The 22,104-nt window shown below is 38.8% G+C and overlaps 1 protein-coding gene across 12 annotated transcripts in view; it reads left to right on the forward strand.

The window, feature by feature from the left end:
• Nucleotides 1-22,104, forward strand: part of arvcfb (ARVCF delta catenin family member b) — a 222,298-nt gene that overhangs the window by 101,409 nt on the left and 98,785 nt on the right. The window contains exon 1 of one of the 12 annotated variants that reach the window (XM_058070303.2): nucleotides 496-1,496. The exons of 10 other annotated variants lie outside the window; for them this stretch is intronic. In XM_058070303.2, the coding sequence (XP_057926286.2) occupies nucleotides 1,476-1,496 (21 nt within the window). In that variant the 5' untranslated portion in view covers nucleotides 496-1,475. Of the gene's footprint in view, nucleotides 1-495; nucleotides 1,497-15,504; nucleotides 16,592-22,104 lie in introns of those variants that run through there. One more of the 12 variants, XM_058070305.2, reaches the window with a different exon arrangement.

Raw genomic sequence — 22,104 nt, forward strand, 5'->3', positions numbered from 1 at the left:
CAATATTGGTAGTGGAAACGTGGTCATGACACATATTTTGCGGGGCTAACCGTGTTTAAAAAAACTCAGGTAAACACACCGATTGGTGAGCTTATAATTTGCATAGTTGGTTAATGTTCTGCGTTATGCGTTGGTAGTGTATTGTCTGTTTTTATCCCCTTATTGTGTTGCTGTGTGTGTCGTTATTTTGAGACCAGGAGTAGGAATTTTGTGTGACATGGTTATCGCTCTGCTAATATGTTATAGCTCAAATAGGTACACTACACTTGAGTACCATCTAGTGGCTGAAATGTGACCCGGCGATTAAAACAAAATGATCAATTAGTGCTAATTAATAGCCGATTGTGGTGGAATAGGCTATTGGCAATTCCAGACATTGGTGAGCTTATAATTTGCAGAGTAATTGGTTAATGTTCTGCATTATGCGTTGGTAGTGTATTGTCTGTTTTTATCCGCTTATTTTGTTGCATAACATATTTTGTTAATATGTTATACCTCACATAGGTACACTACACTTGAGTACCATCTAGTGGCTGAAATGTGACCCAGTGATTAAAACAAAATGATCAATTAGTGCCTATTAATAGCCGATTGTGGTGGAAAAGGCTATTTGCAATTCCAGACATTGGTGAGCTTATAATTTGCAGAGTAATTGGTTAATGTTCTGCATTATGCGTTGGTAGTGTATTGTCTGTTTTTATCCGCTTATTGTGTTGCTGTGTGTGTCGTTATTTTGAGACCAGGAGTAGGAATTTTAATATGTTATACCTCACATGGGTACACTACACTTGAGTACCATCTAGTGGCTGAAATGTGATCCAGCGATTAAAACAAAATGATCAATTAGTGCTAATTAATAGCACAAGCATCGACCCGCAAAATTTGTCATTGTGACCAATTAAAAATACGGTAAAGGTATTGTTAAACACAAAATAACTACATTTATTCACAGATTTAGAACATAACACACAATCAGACAAACTCTGTGCCAGTGTAAGCTGTCTGTATTTTGATTCGTCGACATTTCCCTCTTTCAGCGCGCAATTCCGCAGTGAATGAGTTAAATACAATTGAAACGTGTCTGCAGACTTTTGACTGACACTGTATATTAGCGTATATTCCGTCGTGGGGCTCCATATTCACGTAAATCAGCATACTAATATACACAAGCATATTATATGAAACGATTGTGCACGATGTGGCTTTTATTTTGAAATATGTCACGGCACTTCCTGTCCAGCGGTGCCTAACTCGGATGCGCTTGACTCCGCTAGTAAGAGGATGGCTGGCCGCTACTGAGCTGCTACCTCTACGCTCTCGGAGGGGAAACTCCACGTAAATTGACGAGGATAACGCGATAACGCAAGAGGACTGGAGGAAACAAACGGGGAACTTTTCCCGACTGTAGGAAATAGTCCTCACACAAAGAGGTTCTTCTCAATTTCGGGAGCGAAGGGAGGGTTTTCGGACCAACCATGCCTGCTGAAGTGAAACAGGTTCGTATTGATGCCTTGCTCGTTTGTCTCATCTTGAGCCCCGTTTGCACATCATTCCTCTTTCATGCATACTCGGCGTTTTATACAATAACACGGCTGACTAGCTGGCTTATGAGATGGCATTTAGGATGATAGTGCACCAGTGCGCACAGATACATGCGCCCCCCCCCCCCCCCCCCCCGCTGTTTGTGTACATTACTAACTACTGTACATGGCATCAGGAGGAAACCATTAGAAGTCCAGTATTTGGACTTATGATGTTGCAAGGATGCTTCCATTGCAATGCGACCTTGACTTGTGCTCTCGTTGTGGGACACTCATGTTCTTATTGTGTGTTCATGGGACATTCGGAAAGTTTATCCCTGATCAGTGCCTGAAAGGCTCTTTTTCTGAAACCAGATTTATTGCCTGGGCTCTAATGACAATTGTGTGAAAGGCATGACATTAAACCCTTTTGTCTTTTGCTTGCATAGATACCACTGGAATGTGCTTTTGTTAGCGATTATGTGTGTATGTGTGTGTGTGTGTATACCAGAGCATGATATGCATACATTATTAAAAATACTGCCTGTTTGAAGACCAGCTCTCATGTGAGAAAAAAAAAATCAGTGGCTATGCAGCAACATCCAAGTACTCCAAAACCAAAAAACACACAAACACAAAAAAAACCCACATGCAATGAGGAAATTCTCCAAATGCCCGAAATACACACAAACCCTAAAAATGAGAGAAATGCAAGTTCACGAAACAAAGCGGTAGTTTTCTTCTGACCGCTCATGTTTTTAACGGCTCCCCAGGTAGCCTGTGGAACTCCTGTTTTTGTTGTTGTTTTGGGTGTCTGTAGAATTTTTCTTTTTGGTCAAGGCCAACCTAAAAGTTGCCATAATAATAGGAAAATAGTTTCCTGTATATGTGTATGTCACCTGATATATCACTCTTAAAAATGCTGGGTTAAAAACAACCCAATCTGGGTTCTTTCCCAACCCAACGCTGGTTAAATATTGGACCAACCTCACGTTGGGTTATTTTAACCACAGTGCTTCACAAACTTACATTTTAACAACTTTATGAAGCTTTATATAATAATATAAAGTAAATTCTACGGTAAAACAATAGTGGGCATGTAACAAACCTTGCTTTGTGCTGAAATTCATCTCCTCAGATGAAACGTGCGGTCCGAATGAAGTAAGTTTGTGGGCGCATGTCCAAAATTCTACCCAACGCTTTTTGAGTTGTCCAAAATAACCCAGCACAAAATAACGGAAATCACAACCCAGCAGCATATAACTCAGCACCCAACAGAGATAACCCAGCGAATTGGGTTCTCGGAATACCCGATTCAATAAAAATGACCCAAATTAAATGACCCAACAGAGTAAACCCAGCGGTCGGGTCAAAAAAAAAAAATAACCCAGCATTTTTAAGAGTGTAAGTTAAGTGGCGGATGCTGTTTATCATTCTTATCACTCACTCTCCAGTATATTTTCTCATTCCTTCAGTTGTGATAACCATGAAGGTTCCAAGTGCAACAATACGTGCTGATGGATTCAAACCAGAGTTGCTCCTGAAGGGGTCAGCACATGTTGGGCTCCTATCTTGGATTTATGCATGAAGTGTGATGGAATGCATGACAACAACCTGAGAATGTCCATGGCTAGGACATCCTAAAATGGCTTGCAGAGGTGAAGGATGGCTCTTGTATATGTGACCCCTGGAGGTCTGAGATGATTGGCATACTTTAGGGGATGTCGGCATCGTTGCGTGACCTTTTCAACTTAGCTGGAGATTCCTGGGAGCACCTGCTTTAGCAGGCCTAATAGTCAAAGCCATAACTGCAGAGTTTGTTTATTTGTAGGGGTGTGTATTGGCAAGAATCCGGCGATACGATATGTATCACGATAATAGGCTCACAATACGATATATCATAATACAGTAAAGTCTCGTTATATCGATATTGGTTTAAACGAATTACTACTTATTACGATACTATTTTCATTTCCCGGCAAATTTCTAGTCTTTTATGATATAATTAGCTCCGTTAGTACGATACCTGGTTATTATGATAATCCGGTTACTACGATGCCCTTTTCATCTCCCGCCATCCAATTTGGTCTGCTTATATCGATACAAAAGCAGCTTAAATCAATCTTTGCTTAAGGATTTCAATACCAAAAAAGAACACGGCGAACGGCTGCTTCCAGTCAACTTTATTTTTCACACTTCCACCACCAGAGTGCAGCACACACAGCGGAAAACACCCGTACCTCGCGCCTACCCCTCCGGGTGGCAACACCTTCCCTATCGATAGTTCCGGGGTGAATTATGTCCCGGTAACCTATCACTACAGCGTAAGTTTATTTTTATTTACTGTAGTACAAAATTTATTGTAGTACAAAAGCATGCTAGATACGCAATCCATGAACTCAAGGAGAAAATTACATGCCATATCAAAGATCCGCCCACTTTTAATGCAGTCCGGCGCAGGATCGGATATATGGATAGTCCGGTTATATCGATATTTTTTCCGACTCCCAAAAATATCGATATAACGAGACTTTACTGTATATCACAATACTGTTAACAAGGCGATATATATTTTTTGTTTTTCTTGTAGTTAAAGATAATTTCCTGGAAAAACTGAATTACACCAGCAATATGCACTTACTAAACACATTTTTATGGAACGGCCTTTATTGTCATTATACAAGATGTACAACGAGATTGGAGAGCTTCTCCTTTCAGTGCAAGTAGTCAAGTTAAAAAAAGTATACAAAAAGTAAAGTAAAAAAAGACAATTTAACAAGATATATGTATACAAGGTATGTACAAGATATCCAAAATGTACACATAATATTGCACAGATGTATTAATTTTAGTGCAATGATAAATGGGTCTTAGTGCAAATAATGACTGGTGTACACAGATGAGTAAAGTCACATATGAGTATTGTATTGGGTTGTTAAATAAATAAATATGTTAGAGGTAGTAACAGAGTTTATTCGTGTTTATTATTAGTAGTTTATTATATACAGATAAATACCTAAAAATAATATTCATATCATACTTTTTAATATCGATACAGTATCGTGGAACGAAGTATCACGATATATCGCCGAAACGATATTTATTTGTGTTATTTATGGTGTTTATTTGTGTGAATTTTCCCACCACTAAATGGAAAAAGCTGTTCAAAGTCAGAATTCCAACACTTCCACTTCCACTTCCACGCCAAGGAAACAATATGCATTAATGGCAGCCCTCACTTAATCAATGTAAAAAGTCTATTACGATAATTAAAATGTACATTTATTTGTATGTATTTGTAGTACTGCATATGGCTTTTTGCAGCTTAATTCCAAATCCAAGCATGTACTCGAGGTGTGTATCTATAAAGGAGTACAATTTGGTGCTGATCCAAATTAAGATTGTTTGGCCTTGTGCTTATTCTAGTGTTATTCTAGTTTTTCTATTAGTGTTGACACTGGAAAAGCGACCGTTAGAGAATGTAAATATAATCTTTGGGGTAGCTTCACAGCCCAAAGTCAGCATATCAAATGAAGGTGAGACAAGAGCTGGTGTGCAGAGAGCGTTCCAGTAAATGAGCTTCTTGCCCATTGAATATTGCTGCATAGCCTCCCAATTAGCGGGGAAATCTCCAGCAGACCATATCGGAGTTAAATACTATTCTAAGCAGTTTCAGACTGTACTGTACACCACCGGGGTTTTAGCACCCGAGTCATCTGTGGTGTCTTCTCATTATGAAAAATAGAAAAATAGCTTTGTCACGAAGGAAAAAACCAAAACATTCTAAGTTGTCATTTTGCCAAGGTCTATCAGAAAACAGCTCTTCTTCCACAGCAAGGAGGGCCCATCTGCATAGCAAAATAATTCATCAGAGATCCAGCCAAAGACTAAAGGGGCTCTTGTATTCCGCCTGCCAGCTTCCTGTTGCAGTTGCAGCAACTGAGAGCTTGCCCTAAAAGAAAAATGTAAAAGTTACTTTTTTTGGTGTTACTTTTTGTGTTTTGTGTAATAGCTAGACCAGGGGTCTCAAACACGCGGCCCGCGGGCCAAATGTGGCACGCAGGACACTAGTTTGAGGCCCCCGCCTTGATATGAAAGTTTAATGTTAGCGCGGCCCGCACAAGGTTGATATGGATGATGTATGGTATCATGTACCCAGAAAAAATTATCACGTTTGATTAATGTTCATGTTAAAGGTTAAATAACTGTTAGTAGTTATCCTCCCTATCCGTGTGGAAGTGGTAAGTTTTTGGCTATTTAAGTTTAAAGGAAATAACTTGAAGGCTACCATTTAGGTCGCTAGCTCTCTAGTTTGCGAGTTAGCATGTGTCTCAAGACCCTGCAGTTGCGCAATATGTTGTAAATAAAAAGAGTATAAATGTGACTATAGTTGTGTTTTGTCATGTCTACAGGGCTCTAATAATGCTTTGTTCATTTTAATCTGAAAAAAATAATTTGTCTACCCACCAACTATATGTGGTTTCTTAAGTTTTTATTATTTGCCATTTTATTATTATTATTATTATTATATTTATTTATTACTGATTGATTTTCTTTATTCTTGATTTGTTTATTTATTTTTCATCTTATTTTGTGCAGAAAAATAAAAATTAAGTTATTTGAGAACAGTGGAATGTTTTATCAGAGCTTTTATTGTAGAAAATCGGAACCAAAGCACTGAAAAAGTTTGTATATTTTTCTGTTTTTAATAAATGCGTTTTTTTGGGGGGAAAACCTGATGCGGCCCAGCCTTGTCCAGACCCTAGCTCCAGTGGCCCCCATGTAAATTGAGTTTGAGACCCCTGGGCTAGACTGTATACTCCTTTCTCCATTCGTCAGGCTACACTCTTGTGCATGAATTGGATCAATATTTGAAGATATATAGAGCATGAGCAGTGGCTTTGTTTCGGTGTCTTACAAGAATAATGACTCTGACTGGTCACATACAATATAAAAGGGCAGTCAATGGAGAAGGCGTTGAGTGGGCTACTTTGTGTTTTGAAGGTGCGCTGATTTTGGAGCAGGAACGGTCATGTAGCGTTGGGTGAGAGCAGATGGCTTCCCCATCTCACAGCAATGTCCATGCCGGCCATGTTTGCCATACCATTCCCATGGCTGCTCTTGTCACATGACACATTATAATATTACATTAGGTATGTACTACGCTCACTCATTGACAAAATATTTTTTTTATTAACAATGTCTATTCAAACAGAGTATCTGGTTCCAATACAGAGAGATTCAGGTATAACTGTGTTCATATTGGATGGGTGATTAACTGTTACTTATGTGGTGTTCATTTTGTCATTGCTGGTATTCGCTGTGTATCCCCTCACATGTATAAATATTAATAAATGCTGAGGTATCACTAGGAAGAAAGGGAAAAAGCTGCTTTTGGTTTCCATTGAATTACCCTATAGACTGGGCTGTATCAGGTTTCCCCCCCCAAAAAACAAAAAAAACCTGCATTTATTAAAAACAATTTTTTTTTAAAAACTTCGCTTAGGTTCCAATTTTCTACAAGAAAAGCTCTGATAAAACATTCCACTGTTCTCAAATATCTTACGTTTTATTTTTCTACACAAAATAAGATGAAAAATAAATAAACAAATTAAAACTTAAATAGCCAAAAACTTACCACTTCCACACGGATAGGGAGGATAACTATTAACAGTTATTTAACCTTTAACATGAACATTAATCAAACGTAATCATTTTTTCTGGGTACATGATACCATACAGCATCCATATCAAACTTGCGCGGGCCGCACTAACATTAAACTTTCATATCAAGGCGGGGTCCTCAAACTAGTGTCCTGCGGGCCACATTTGTCCCGCGGGCCGCGTGTTTGAGACCCCTGCTACAGATATTGGGGCAGGATTTAAGTTGTATTTCTTCCGACTGATTGTGATTGTGCTGATTTGTGTGTATCTTGTATGTTTGCGATAGTGCATTTCATTTTTTTATTTTTGATTTTGTTTTTTTGCTCTAAATAAAATGACATGATGATAATAGATTGTCCTTGAAATTAAGTAAAACTAAAATCATGCTGTTTGGTAATAGCAGAAAGGACACGCACCAGCAAATACACAAATAGACGGTGTGGACATTGAAAGGGTGAAGGAAAATAAACTTCTGGGGATCACAATACATGAAAATATGAGCTGGAAACCTCATATTACAAATATACAACATATGTGCTATATATGTATATCACTATATTGACAGTTACCCATTATGTCATTGGATGCTAAAAAAAAAAAACAAAAAAAAAACTGTATACTGTATTATGGAAAGCAGGAAGTGAACAAATGTAACAGTTACTGATTGTAAAAGTACCAGATGGAAGGGTAGAATTTAATAAGCTTTGCTTCTTCCTACTCCTTTTGGACATGTGGAACTGTGAACTGATTATGTGATGCATTCAATTGTAATCTGATGCATGTTCAAATGAAATAAAACCATTACCAAACAAACAAACAAAACATGCAGGTGTTTTGGCAGGCGTGTCAAAACACAACAAAACAAAACAAACATGTCTGTTATGTGGAACTTGATGCTAACCTGCTAACAACAAATCATCTCACGGGAGTAGCAAATTAAATAGCTTTATTTTAGTATGGTGAGTTTTGGAAAACATGGATGCTATAGATCCATGCAGTACTCGCTCAGCCTCAATTTGAGGGGGTTTCTCTGTGGTTGTCGTGGATCACTAGCAGGTGTTCATGCTGGCCCTGCCCCCCCACTTCCAGTCCCCCCCGCCCCCCTTTTTGCCATGTCCTGACCAATGCAGCTGTATGCTTGTTTCCTTATTGTCTAACTGCTGGTGAGGCTCATAATGTTCTTTAATCAGGCTGATTTAAAGAAAGATGAGTGACAGTAAATTGCAAAGCTGGACATTTGAGAACTGTTACAGTACCTTCATGTGATGGAAGTATTATTACTATCCGGCTGCAGTTTGTATTTTTACACACACCACAATTACCCTTTCCTACAGGTTTGAAATAAGAGCTTATAAAGACAGTTGTATTTTTTTTTTTTTGTGTGTTGAATTTACCAGAGGTGACATCTCAACATGGTCTCAAACCGCTTCCCTTCAGCACACACAAACTACGTAGAAAAATCAATTTGATCTTTACTTTATTTATTCAGTGTTTGTCTGCAGGCTACTGACAGTTGGATTCATAGTTTCCACAGACCTTATCTAATAAACACCTTCCTATCTTTGCTGCTCAAAGCCAGCAAGAAGAATCATGTTTTTGATCACACAGATAAGAAAGTGACTGGCCTTAAAAAAATAAAAAAAAAGTCTGAAAATATTCACAATTTTAATAGTAATTGTTTAATTAGATTTGAACATGCATTAAGTTACAATGAAATACATCACATAATGCAATTCACACTTCCACATGTCGAAAAGGAGTAGGAAGAAGCAAAGCTAATTAAAGTGTAAGATAGTGTAACCATATAGTGATATAATGGTGATTTTTAAAAAATAAATAATGATCATATATATAAAAATCACAATGGTGATAAATAATAATAGAGATGACCCTTTCAGGACTCTTCTTCCTTGTATTTTGTAAACATTAACTGCTTGTATTGTTTCTCGAATTTGCTCATTTTAGTGCATTGTTTAAGTCCCTGACTCAATCCGTTCCATAATTTGATTGCACATATAATAAGTGTTTCATGATCATATTTGTCCTCTCTTGTAGAAAAGTATTGTATTATATTTTTGGTTAAAATGTCATTTTTTTAGCTTCATTCATTATTTTGGCTGAGCTTTCCTAAATCAGTGAGTTTTAATATTTGTAATTTTAGAAATAAAGGATTTGTATGTTGGTGGCAAGGCAGCAGCATAATCCAGGCTTTAGAGGAGTGTCAAAAATAGACATTTTTATGGGTGCTTCAATTACTCACGTTTATTTGCGATTCATGGATGGATGGTCCAAATGTGGGTGAGAAACAACAAAACAACCATAAAAGAGAAAATGAACATGGCTGTGTATACTAAAGGGGACCTATTATGTTTTTTCCACCTTTCTGATCTATAAATGTATTTAAAATGTCATATTGTTGTGTTAAACCGTGCCAGTTTCTAATTTTTCGCCCCTTTGTATTGAGTTGTGGTCTCAGAAAACGTTCTTGATCTTCCAGAATCTGCACCTATTCCAGCTGTATTTCCTTTGATTTGTGCTTCCTGCCAAAACGGTCTGTTTTAATTTATTCACTCCACTGTGGTTGGTCACACGGCCAAATTGCTTCCGAGCTATGAACCATATAAGGACGTCCGTCCCGCTGTGACATCACAAAAGGCACAGTTTTAACACGCCTTTTGAAAACAAGCGTTTTGAGCCATCCTAAACTTATTTCAAGGCTCACTTATATACGCAAACCTAATTATCTGAAACTTTGGTATTGTTTATCATAAGAATACAATATTCTAACTACATTTATTGGTCAGAAAAGTGGAAGAAAAGCATAATAGGTCCTCTTTAATTCTTGTGACGTCCTACATAAAAGCATGCATCGCTCTTCTCAACGAGCAGCAGGCGCCGCTGCGGGGCCCCTCTGCTATCTCACAGCACGCGCACGCAGCTCCATCATGTTTGACATTTTTAAAAAGCAATTTTTTTTTCTTCTCCCACATTATTCCTCTCTATCCATTACAAATACATGCATCTCGCACTTGACAAATGTTTTTCTGGATGAATAGAGCACAATTTCCATTGACGCACTTGGAAATGGGAATGAAAGTCTGGTCTGTAATGGACAGCCCTCCATAACTTCTAGCGATATAGTGTCATTAACAACCTAATAATTTTGTGGCTTTCCAACAGAGACTGTGGCTGAGGGTATAAATGTAACACCTTTTTTTGGTGGAGCAGTGGAGTATTCAGTCATCATCGACACCAGAAATGTCTGCAAAAGTAATGATAGTGAAATTTCCCTGTGCACCTGCAGAGACAAAGTCATTCCAGTACAAAATAGTACTCCAAGGAATTTGATGTTGTTGAATTATCCTGCTTTTTAGGTCCTTTAAGACCAATTAGTACAAAGTAATATCATTGCTTTCTTCTCATTTTTTCATTTCACCTCTACATCTTCCACTTGGTTATGCTCCTGAGGCCCTTCTGTGGGGGCAGTTATCTATAGTTTAGATATGCGTCTCCCCTCTTGGAGAGGCCCTGAGGGGGGAAGGTCAGAGTCCTCATAAAGCTTTCCTCAAGCAGCAAAAACAAATGCTTCTCTACTTCTCCCTTTCTTTTTCTAGGCCCCTTCAGTCAGTCATACATTACCGATGTATGTGTATATGTATGAGTATATTTATATATATACGCAGAGTAATCTAGGGTACTGCGGAAGACATGGCTCAAACTCCATTTATGTGTTTAGTCTGGAACTTTCTTTTGAGGGATTAGCCCACTTCCTGCCCTGGGTCGGCCACTGGAAACGGTCACGATGTCATGGAGAGCATCGATTTGCCATCATGGTACCATCTGTCTCGGGCTGCCTTTTGGGATTAATGATTCCCTCTGACAGCTCTTTAGTTGGGCTCTATGAGAGAGGGCTTGGCCATTCAGATTACTCTGACATGTGGCACTGCGAGGACTTTGCTTGAGATCTTTGCTGATAGATATCGCAGTCATGAAAAGCAGGGGTCTCAAACACGCGGCCCGCGGGCCAAATGTGGCCCGCAGGACACTAGTTTGAGGCCCCCGCCTTGATATGAAAGTTTAATGTTAGTGCGGCCCACGCAAGTTTGATATGGATGCTGTATGGTATCATGTACCCGGAAAAAATTATTACGTTTATTAATGTTCATGTTAAAGGTTAAATAACTGTTAATAGTTATCCTCTCTATCTGTGTGGAAGTGGTAAGTTTTTGGCGATTTAAGTTTAAAGGAAATAACTTGAAGGCTACCGTTTAGGTCGCTAGCTCTCTAGTTTGCGAGTTAGCATGTGTCTCAAGACCCTGCAGTTGCGCAATATGTTGTAAATAAAAAAAGTATAAATGTGACTATAGTCGTGTTTTGTCATGTCTACAGGGGTCTCAAACACGCGACTACTTTGAGGGCCCCGCCTTGATATGAAAGTTTAATGTTAGTGCGGCCCGCACAAGTTTGATATGGATGCTGTATGGTATCATGTACCCAGAAAAAAATATTACATTTGATTAATGTTCATGTTAAAGGTTAAATAACTGTTAATAGTTAACCTCCCTATCCGTGTGGAAGTGGTAAATTTTTGGCTATTTAAGTTTAAAGGAAATAACTTGAAGGCTACCGTTTAGGTCGCTAGCTCTCTAGTTTGCGAGTTAGCATGTGTCTCAAGACCCTGCAGTTGCGCAATATGTTGTAAATAAAAAGAGTATAAATGTGACTATAGTCGTGTTTTGTCATGTCTACAGGGCTCTAATAATGCTTTGTTCATTTTAATCTGGAAAAAATAATTTGTCTACCCACCAACTATATGTGGTTTCTTAGGTTTTTATTATTTGCCGTTTTATTATTATTATTATATTTATTTATTACTGATTGATTGATTTTCTTTATTCTTGATTTGTTTATTTATTTTTCATCTTATTTTGTGCAGAAAAATAAAAATTAAGATATTTGAGAACAGTGGAATGTTTTATCAGAGCTTTTCTTGTAGAAAATTGAAACCAAAGCAAAGTTTATTCATTTTTCTGTTTTTAATAAATGGGGGGGGGGCCTGATGCGGCCCAGTCTCACCCAGACCCTAGCTCCAGTGGCCCCCAAGTAAATTGAGTTTGAGACCCCTGATGTAAAGTAAGATTGTGCGATGTGTTGTTGATACATTTTATAACAATTCTGCGCTTCTAACACATTTCATGTCATTTTTTTTGCTTACTCAGTGCTTCGTACAAAGACTGCGAGGGGGGGGGGGTTGCATTGAGGACTGGCGGTTATTGACCTGATGAGGTCCGGCACTTCATTAGAATGCTGTCCCAAACCTTGCAACACACAATAGTAGCTGTTACCTCTGATGGCTTGGGTCCTGGGAGAAAAATAAAAAAGGAGGGAGATTGAAAAGTCCAAACCACTGTAAGTTGACCGACCTTGGCTCCGCCACAACCCCCGCTACTAGGAGCTTCTACTTTCGCAGCTGCAGCTGCACACAAACATTATGCTAACCAGTGGCAAGAGTTCATCCAAACCAGGAAGAGAACTCCCTAAAATGGAAAAGATAAATGTATTCCTTGCATTCTTTGTGCTGTGGATTCTCCATGCGGTTTATATGGTTTAATGGACGCATTGAGACGTTCACCGTGTGGCTGTCGTACGTCATTAAATGGAATGGTACAGCCCTGTTAGTCATCTTCACTATTGTCATTCCCCGAGGCCTCTGGTGAACAATGGTTGCACATTCCACAGCGCACTCCCGAGCTATCCGATGAATCTCAACTGTATATGTGGCCGGCAGTGACTACAGGGGGGGTTATATACGTATACGCCACATCAAACTCAGTTTTCAAGCGCTGGTATAGAGCAGAGTGCGGCGTTGGTCTGTGCAAATCAGAACAACAAATAAGGACGGACAAGTGGCAGCCATCCGTAAAAAAAGTTGCTGCATGTTACGCTCTTGTCGAGAGTGCAACGTACTGGTGTCTACTTTTAAACTCCTTGTACTCTGCTGCTTCGGATAAGCGAGCTTTTACTTCCGTAGTAGTACATATTGTATGAGTGACTTTTTTTTTCAGTTCCCGATGAGTGTGCTTTTGGAAAGGTCTGAAAAATGACTGCGGTTACTGGAATTCCAGTACAGCAAAAATTAAGATTAAGATTAAGATATGCCTTTATTGGTCCCTCAGTGGGGAAATTTGTATTGCACAGCAGCAAGAATACAGAGTCAGTTAAGGAGTACAAAATACACAATATCGAAACATAAACAATATAAACAACTCAAATATTAACAAAATCAACAGTTTTTCCCAGAGTTATATACAATACAGTATGTAGATACAATAAACCTCGGATATATCGGATTCAATTGTTCCCACTGGTTTTGTCCGATATAAGCGAAATCTGTTATATGCTTATACCGGAAAATGTCCGTTTTACGCATATATCGGATTTATATCCGTTATAAAAAGGCACTTCCTTGACTATGTTTCCAATGTACCTGGACTGGGCAATGAAAAGAGACGTAAGGTAATGAGAATTTAACTTTATTGGACTCTGAGCATAACAAATTGTTAATTAAGCTAGGCCCTGTTACGCCTGTCAGGCCTACGTTATTTCCAATAGTGAGGTTAAGATCTCATTCACTTTTATATTTGTCCTAAATCTGAATAATAAACGTGAATATAAATCGCGCAGGCAACGCTGCAAATGACGTCGTATAGCGGCCTGTCACGATTCGGCGAATCGGAGCGCCACGATGCGGCCATCCGATATATGCGAGGGAAATTTAATGGAAATGCATTGGAACGGGACTGGAGATTTTGTCCGAAATAGGCGAAATCCGTTATAAAAAATCCGATATATGCAATGAATTTTTATTGGAAATGCATTACAGAAAAATCTGTCCGTTGTGAGCCAATTTCCGATATATCCGAGGTTTACTGTAATATGAAGCGAGATGAGATATATGACCAGTCTATACACTGAGATCTTGTTAGAAAGTTAATATGAGGCATTATGGAAATACTTCACATAGAACTTAGTATATTGCATTTAGAGCCCTTAATATTGCACATGGAGGTTGATCAGATATTGCACAGTGAATGGAGTCTGGAGTAACTATACTGACTATAAAAAGTATTGCACAGATGTACATAGTGGTGTAGAAGTCTATTGGAAGCAGTGCTGGTTGTACAGCCTGACAGCTGCAGGAAGAAAGGAAGAAAATACTTCTAATACTGATATTGTACTGTGTGACAAAGATTCTGTGAAAGATGTAAAATACTCAAGTAATAATACATCATAAGATAAAGGTAATAAAATGTAAAAAGTTGTTGATTTATCACCAATAGTATGGCGTATATATACTCTGGGCGTTGTTTGAACCTTAGCGATTAATGGAGAATCTGAGATTTGTGCTCTTGAGGTAGTCAGTCACTTTAGGTAAAAAGTGCACAAAGTGAATCCCTTGAAGTTCTCAGAGTTAACAAACAAGTCCTTTGAAACAGACATCAGACCAGACTAGTTTCTAAATGACTTCCATCAGAATCTGGTACAGTTACGAGAGTACTTTGTGTCTTCTGAATTCAACAGTGTCTGTGACGTTCTAAGAAAGTTCCGGTGAAGAAGTGGCCAGCTGCAGGCCTCTGATGTTTAGGCCACAATAGAACACTCTCAACCCTTTTTTTGCGGTCTCAAGCATCTGCATTCTGTAGTCCAGACGTGAATAATCATTTGGGTCGATCCCAGCCTTCTGTTGCAGACTATGACCTTGCTTGAATGTCAAACATATCCATCGTTCAACCATACTTTTTTTTTCAGGAACACAGATTGATGGTTGTTTAACAGCAGGTCAACTATGAACACTTACAAACACTTATTGTACCATCAAATGATGGACAACAAAGTTGATTGATGCTTATTTTTGGGAGGATAAATAATTCATACTTTCAACTAGCGAAACCTGTATTAAAAAAAGGACCTTCTTTGGAAATTGGAAGGACCTCGGATGTTTCTGATTTAAGTCTGCATATTCATTTCATACCAAATTTAAAGGAAATGTTATATGACTGGAATCTTTCCATGGTGTCCCAACTCTGTAAGAACCACTAACCTCTTGTTAATAGTGTCCCAAATACAAAAGCACACTTACTCAACTAATGTAAATAGTTGTCATTGGGGTTCGAACATTGCTCCCTTGCTCCATCACATTTTTTTCACAAATTAATTAATTAATAAATGAATGCTTTTTCCTTGTTGACTTGGGCCTATTATTAGTAAAAAAAAAAAATACATGTCGTATTGTGGTCACTAGGATTCAGTAATGTTACACTGATTAGACATTACATTAAATTCCTTTACATTAACACTACATGGAGCCAGCCATCACATATCTGAAATGATAGAGTGAAAAAAAAAGTTATCCTCTCATTTTGTGTGGAAGTGGTAGGTTTTTGGCTTCTTACTTTGTCTTTCTTCTCAAGTAAATCTGAGTTTAGATGGTTAGATGGTTCTTACTTTGACTTTCTTCTCAAGTACATCTGAGTTTAGATGGTTTAGGTTTCCTGTGTAGATGTCGTATTGTGGTCACTAGGATTCAGTAATGTTACACTGATTAGACATTACATTAGATTCCTGCACATTAACACTACATGGAGCCAGCCATCACATATCTGAAATGATAGAGTGAAAAAAAGTTATTCTCTCATTTTGTGTGGAAGTGGTAGGTTTTTGGCTTCTTACTTTGTCGTTCTTCTCAAGTAAATCTGACTTTAGATGGTTCTTACTTTGTCTTTCTTCTCAAGTACATCTATAGGGGTGTTGTTTTATGTCTAGAGGGCTCTAGTCATGGTACAAACTTGAAAAAAAAAGATTTCTATGCTCTATATAAAAAAAAACAAAAAAAAAACATTAGTTGGGAAACCTGGAAGTCAATGTACCACTGTAATTCAATTCAGTTTGAATTTAGTTTTACTTGAAATGTATTACTTATGAATTGTGTAAATATGTATGCTCTGTGCAAGCTTGCCTGCGTATTCTGTATTAAGTGTAGAACAATTCAAAGCAGGCTCTCTGCAATATGTTTATCGCAGCACGGACTGCAAGTTGGATATTATATCACAGGGAAAGCCTTCAAAGGAAAAGCTATTTTGTCCCTTGCCACATTGTGATGTGGAAATTACCATGGTCCCGTGTACTGAGAGTGATCTGGAACAACAGTGCCTTCCACAAAGCACAATCTGAAGCTTCCAGGCAGCAGGACTGGCATAATGTCTACAGCCCTCTGACTCTATAGAGCTTCACTGCCACAAGCTTGTACTCAATGACTCTTCTGTCTTCTGTTCACCGAGCTAATTAACTTTCCTTCTTAATTCTTACTGCTTTTCTACTCCTACTTGTGTCCGGTCTCCAGTCTGAAAGTGAGTCATACGTACTAATGTTTGCCTGCACTCGTTATTGCATGTGAGGACGTGCTTAATTATGTTATTGTTTCTGAACTGAAGTCGTGTGTAGAAGGACTCGGGACTTGGTCAAAATAATTCCAATGCTTCTGCAGAAGAATGTATGTGAAAGGAAGGCAAAATAAAAACATGCCATTGCAAAATAAACACATCTGCGTTCCTTATGGACATGAAAAAGCAAGATTTAAATATTTTCGAAATGAATTTTGTGGACTATTAGTAAGTTTTAGAAGAATATACCTGTCTACCTGCTATGCTGTTGAAACACTTTTTTGTGATGTATTGTACTTGAGTCGACGCAGTTTGTTTTACTGATGTGTCCTGAATGTGAGGCTGGAATTACAGTATTGATTTTGGGTGTCCCTCGGCATTTTTCATAAGGAAGCAATTGTTTTAATGCAGCAAAATGTCACTATTTACTATTTATGCTTTGGTCATGTGGATACTTTGGCTTGTTCTTCGAATCATGAGCATTTGCTTGGTCGTGAATCTTTCAGAGCTTTCTGGCAGACTCTCGGTTGCCCGAATTGTTTGATGGCCTCTGCGCCGCATTAATGAATGGCAGTAAGTAATCTCAGATAGAAATCACTATGTTTTCTCTCTCTAATATCCCAGTTTGAGCAAGCAGGGCATGCTTGATGATGTGAAAGATTGCTTTAGTTTTTCTGATGCCACTTATAGTGATCTGAGAGGAATACATATCTTTCATGCCTCTCCCGGGCTGTGTGATGTTATACGGGAGTCCTGCAGAGATGGCATTTCATGTTCAAGTCTGCCGGGCCTGTTTTAGTATGTGTTGCCAAGTTGGTCTCAAGTGGATGAAATATGACAGCCATGTCATTCAGGCAGTTACAGAGTCAATTTCTCTGTAGATGTGACACTTAATTCAAGAACTTGTTTTGATGTGACACCAGAAATGTCTTAGTTGGTGGGGTTGTTCGGTTTTAAATTCAATTTACTTGGGGGCCACTGGAGCTAGGGTCTGGGTGAGACTGGGCCGCATCAGGTTTTCCAAAAAAAAAAAAAAAAAAAAAATGCATTTATTAAAAACAGAAAAATAAATAAACTTTGCTTTGGTTCCGATTTTCTACAATAAGTATCTTAATTTTTATTTTTCTGCACAAAATAAGATGAAAAATAAATAAACAAATCAAGAATAAAGAAAATCAATCAATCAGTAATAAATATATAATAATAATAATAAAACGGCAAATAATAAAAACTTAAGAAACCACATATAGTTGGTGGGTAGACAAATTATTTTTTCAGATTAAAATGAACAAAGCATTATTAGAGCCCTGTAGACATGACAAAACACGACTATAGTCACATTTATACTCTTTTTATTTACAACATATTGCGCAACTGCAGGGTCTTGAGACACATGCTAACTCGCAAACTAGAGAGCTAGCGACCTAAACGGTAGCCTTCAAGTTATTTCCTTTAAACTTCAATAGTTAAAAACTTACCACTTCCACACGGATAAAGAGGATAACTATTAACAGTTATTTAACCTTAAACATGAACATTAATGAAACATAATAATTTTTTCTGGGTACATGATACCATAAAGCATCCATATCAAACTTGCGCGGGCCGCACTAACATTAAACTTTCATATCAAGGCGGGGGCCTCAAACTAGTGTCCTGCGGGCCACATTTGGCCCGTGGGCCGCGTGTTTGAGACCCCTGGTTTAAACCGTAGTGCGTTTCATTATAAACATGATCATGTGCAGTAAACATCTTTGACGACACTGTGCATGTATACAGGTGAACAATCAAGGATGGATCACAATCTGGGGTGGAGTTTTTCCTGGAAAACTCCAGGAATTTGCATAATAGATTCATTCATTAGTTTCATTGTGGAGCCATTTGCAAATGCCTCTGCGCTTTCATTGAATGTGTCCAAGCGCTGACTCATCGTTTGCTTTCCCACAAGTGCATATAAGCAACTTGTGAAACTGGAATCGCTACGACCCAATAACACAAATGAGTCATGATCCACATGGCAGTCGTCCCCCCAAGCCTGTTTCCGGACTTTATTTTGCTGTCCAGCAGGTGTTTTTGCATCAGTTGATGAGCGTACGGGAAGCCATTCAAGTCAGTGATGTAGAGAAAGAACTGGAAGTACTCGAATCCTGGCAAGGGAGGAAGGAAGGGAACCAAATAGAGGAAATGTGACCACCTTGTCACCATATGTGGCTCAGACTTCCAAAGCACTTCTCTCTAATCTCCACAACATGGGAGGAATTTGGAGCTCTTGTTTTTGAACAAAAATAGCAGTCGGTGTCTGTTGGTCTGCAATAAGGTGACAGCATGTGGATCATCCCATGTAGGAGCAGTTGGAACAAACATACTGCAAAAGTATCATTCATTCATTCATTCATTCATTTTCTACCGCTTTTACCTCACGAGGGTCGTGGGGGATGCTGGAGCCTATCCCAGCTGTCTTTGGACGAGAGGCGGGGTACAACCTGGACTGGTGGCCAGCCAATCACAGGGCACATATAGACAAACAACCATTCACACTCACATTCATACCTATGGACAATTTGGAGTCGCCAATTAACCTAGCATGTTTTTGGAATGTGGGAGGAAACCGGAGTACCCGGAGAAAACCTAAGCATGCACGGGGAGAACATGCAAACTCCACACAGAGATGACCGAGGGTGGAATTGAACCCTGGTCTCCTAGCAGTGAGGTCTGTGTAGTAACCACTCGACCGCCGTGCAGTCCTACTTAATTTTTTTTTAAAAACCCACGCAGAGGACAAAGAAGGAAGTTGGTGTTTGCGGACGCAGTAAGATTGAAGCGGCTACAAAACGTTCCAAGACAATGAAAAAGAAGGAAAAGTAAAAACACTCAAACAGAGTTTTGAGGTTTGAACCCAAATCTTCCTGGTCTCCTGTGACCAAATGCTAACCACTCACCACCATGCGGCCTTCACTGTATTGTCACTCATATTTTGTTTTATCATAAAACTAATTGGAGGGCTGCACGGCGGTCGAGTAGTTAGCGCGCAGACCTCACAGCTAGGAGACCAGGGTTCAATTCCAGCCTCGGCCATCTCTGTGTAGAGTTTGCATGTTCTCCCCGTGCATGCGTGGGTTTTTTTCCGGGTACTCCGGTTTCCTCCCACATTCCAAAAACATGTTAGGTTAATTGGCGACTCCAAATTGTCCATAGGTATGAATGTGAGTGTGAATGGTTGTTTGTCTATATGTGCCCTGTGATTGGCTGACGACCAGTCCAAGGTGTACCCTGCTGTGATAGGCTCCAGCACCCTTGGGAGGAAAACGGTAGAATGAATGAATGAATGAATAAAACCAATTGTTCTGATGAGAATCTATGCCGTCTATACTATTAATATTTATAATAGATACATTCATCAGGTTTAACTGAGATTTTAATACCCTTCCTTTGGGACTGTTCACTGCTTCACTTGCCTGTAAATGTTGTTTTCATCATTTTGAGATATTGGCTCATTCCTTCCTCGGGCCAGTGGACTAAATGGGCTTTGGTCAAGGGAACCCAATCTGAGGTTTTCTTCCTCACTGGGCCATTTGGAGGCCCATTGGGGCTGACAACAATAGGCTTCCCTATGAAATATTCAGCATGACCAGGGCATTTCAGCCACAGGGACTTGATTTAAAAAAAAAAAAAAAAAAGTTCCTTGATGAGAAAAACACAACCTCGATGCTTCCAGGGATTCAAAATGGGATTGATTGTCAGTTTGTTCGTAGATGTGGTCTGCTTACCATCCATCTAACTATGGTCTGGCATGCTTATGCTCAAGACTTGTTTGTTTCTTTGTCTCAGTCTGAATTTCAGCCTAATTAAATAAGGGTGCATCCGGAGACGTAAATTAGAGGTGGAACAACATTGCATTTTGTATTTATTTGCTGAAGTCACCATTGTATAGAGGACAAACATGCTGCTCTATCTGCCTCAGAGAGCGTATGATTCTCCACTAGGCTCAGGTGGTTGCAGCATGGATTTTGTGTGCAGATGCCCTGTGACATCTGGGCATGCCTCAGGTTGGGCTGTTGGCATAAGTCCTTCAAGTGTCATGGGTTTCTTTTTCTGTGTGTCTCTATATTGCAACTCTCGGGTTGGACGATATGGACCTAAGCATATATCACAATATTTTTTTTTGTGTGTATCAGGATTTGACTTTTTTTGATTTTTTTTCCAACTCAGAACCTGCAGGTTGTTATCGGGCACTATAAAATGTTTCTTTTATTAAAGCCGTAAAAAAAACACAGTGGTCATCGAACCCGAGTTACGCACACGCAACCACACAAGCTAACCCCTACTGGCTTCCATTCTGTTCTAGAACAGGCCAAAACGGACTCAAACCAAAGCAAATTTTGAACCAAAAACACATTTTCTAGACAATAATTACAAATTGACACGCTGGAAGTGATGTGAATGACAAAATGTGTATGACAAATGACAAAGTAACTTTTTTTGAACTTTTACCAAAAAGGATTTGGAGTCTCCTTGAATCGGTCCCTATGATTTCCCCATTCATAGATTTACGAACGGAAGCACAGATTTGACTAATAAAAACTTAATTTACTGTCTACTACAGAAATTTATATAATGTGAATGAATGTTGTCGTCGTGAGAAGAAGAAGAAACGTTTTTATGGGGGAAATTTCCCCGGTGGGTGGCTCAGTCGGTCGTGGCGGATTCAAACACTAAAAAGTCCCCTCCAATCTAAACATGGAGCGTGAATGGAAGCTAACAGGGATTATCTTAGTTTAGCACGCTAGTGTGGTTATGTGTGTACAACTCAGTCTCGATGAGTACATTTTCACCACAATGTGTTTTACGTCTTTAATGTAAGGAATGTTTTACAATGCCTGAGGACAACATGCAAGTTTTAAGTGAAAAAAAAAACATGTTTATTGTGTATTTTTATATTTCAACGCAGCTCATCTTAGCCGTAAACAGACATTCTCCACACACATTGAACACACGTCGGTGACTGTCAGTTTATCCCATGTCTGTGTAAACAAAATAAAAAAAAATATCTTACATACAGTATGCAGTTGGAATCGCATCTGTGACTAAATCTTCTTGAATCACAAGCACAGGCGTTGCAGTTTGTTGAAGATTTTGTAGCATTGTGTGCATAAGTTAGCCAGGCTCCATCCATTTTTCAATTACTGGGCAAAATTGCCGATTGGTACTCTGCATCAATAAATATAAAGATTTATTTTTATTTATTTTTTTGCATTTAATTAATTAATTAATTTACTCACAAAAAAAGGACACACTATGCTGGTAAATATAAGTGTAAAATGCAGTTTTTCAGTCATAGGCTGTTAGCAATGCATATCACATTACTGCCACCATTAGAAGAACACAAAAGGTGGTATTGTTCCATAGACAGTGAAAACCATATTTGTCTACAAAGTTCATTCATTCATTCATTTTCTACCACTTTTTCCTCACGAGGGTCG

This window comes from Doryrhamphus excisus, linkage group LG3, assembly GCF_037039965.1.
Source record: "Doryrhamphus excisus strain RoL-2023G ecotype Guam linkage group LG3, RoL_Dexc_Guam_v1.1, whole genome shotgun sequence".
Classification (NCBI taxonomy): Eukaryota; Metazoa; Chordata; class Actinopteri; order Syngnathiformes; family Syngnathidae; genus Doryrhamphus; species Doryrhamphus excisus.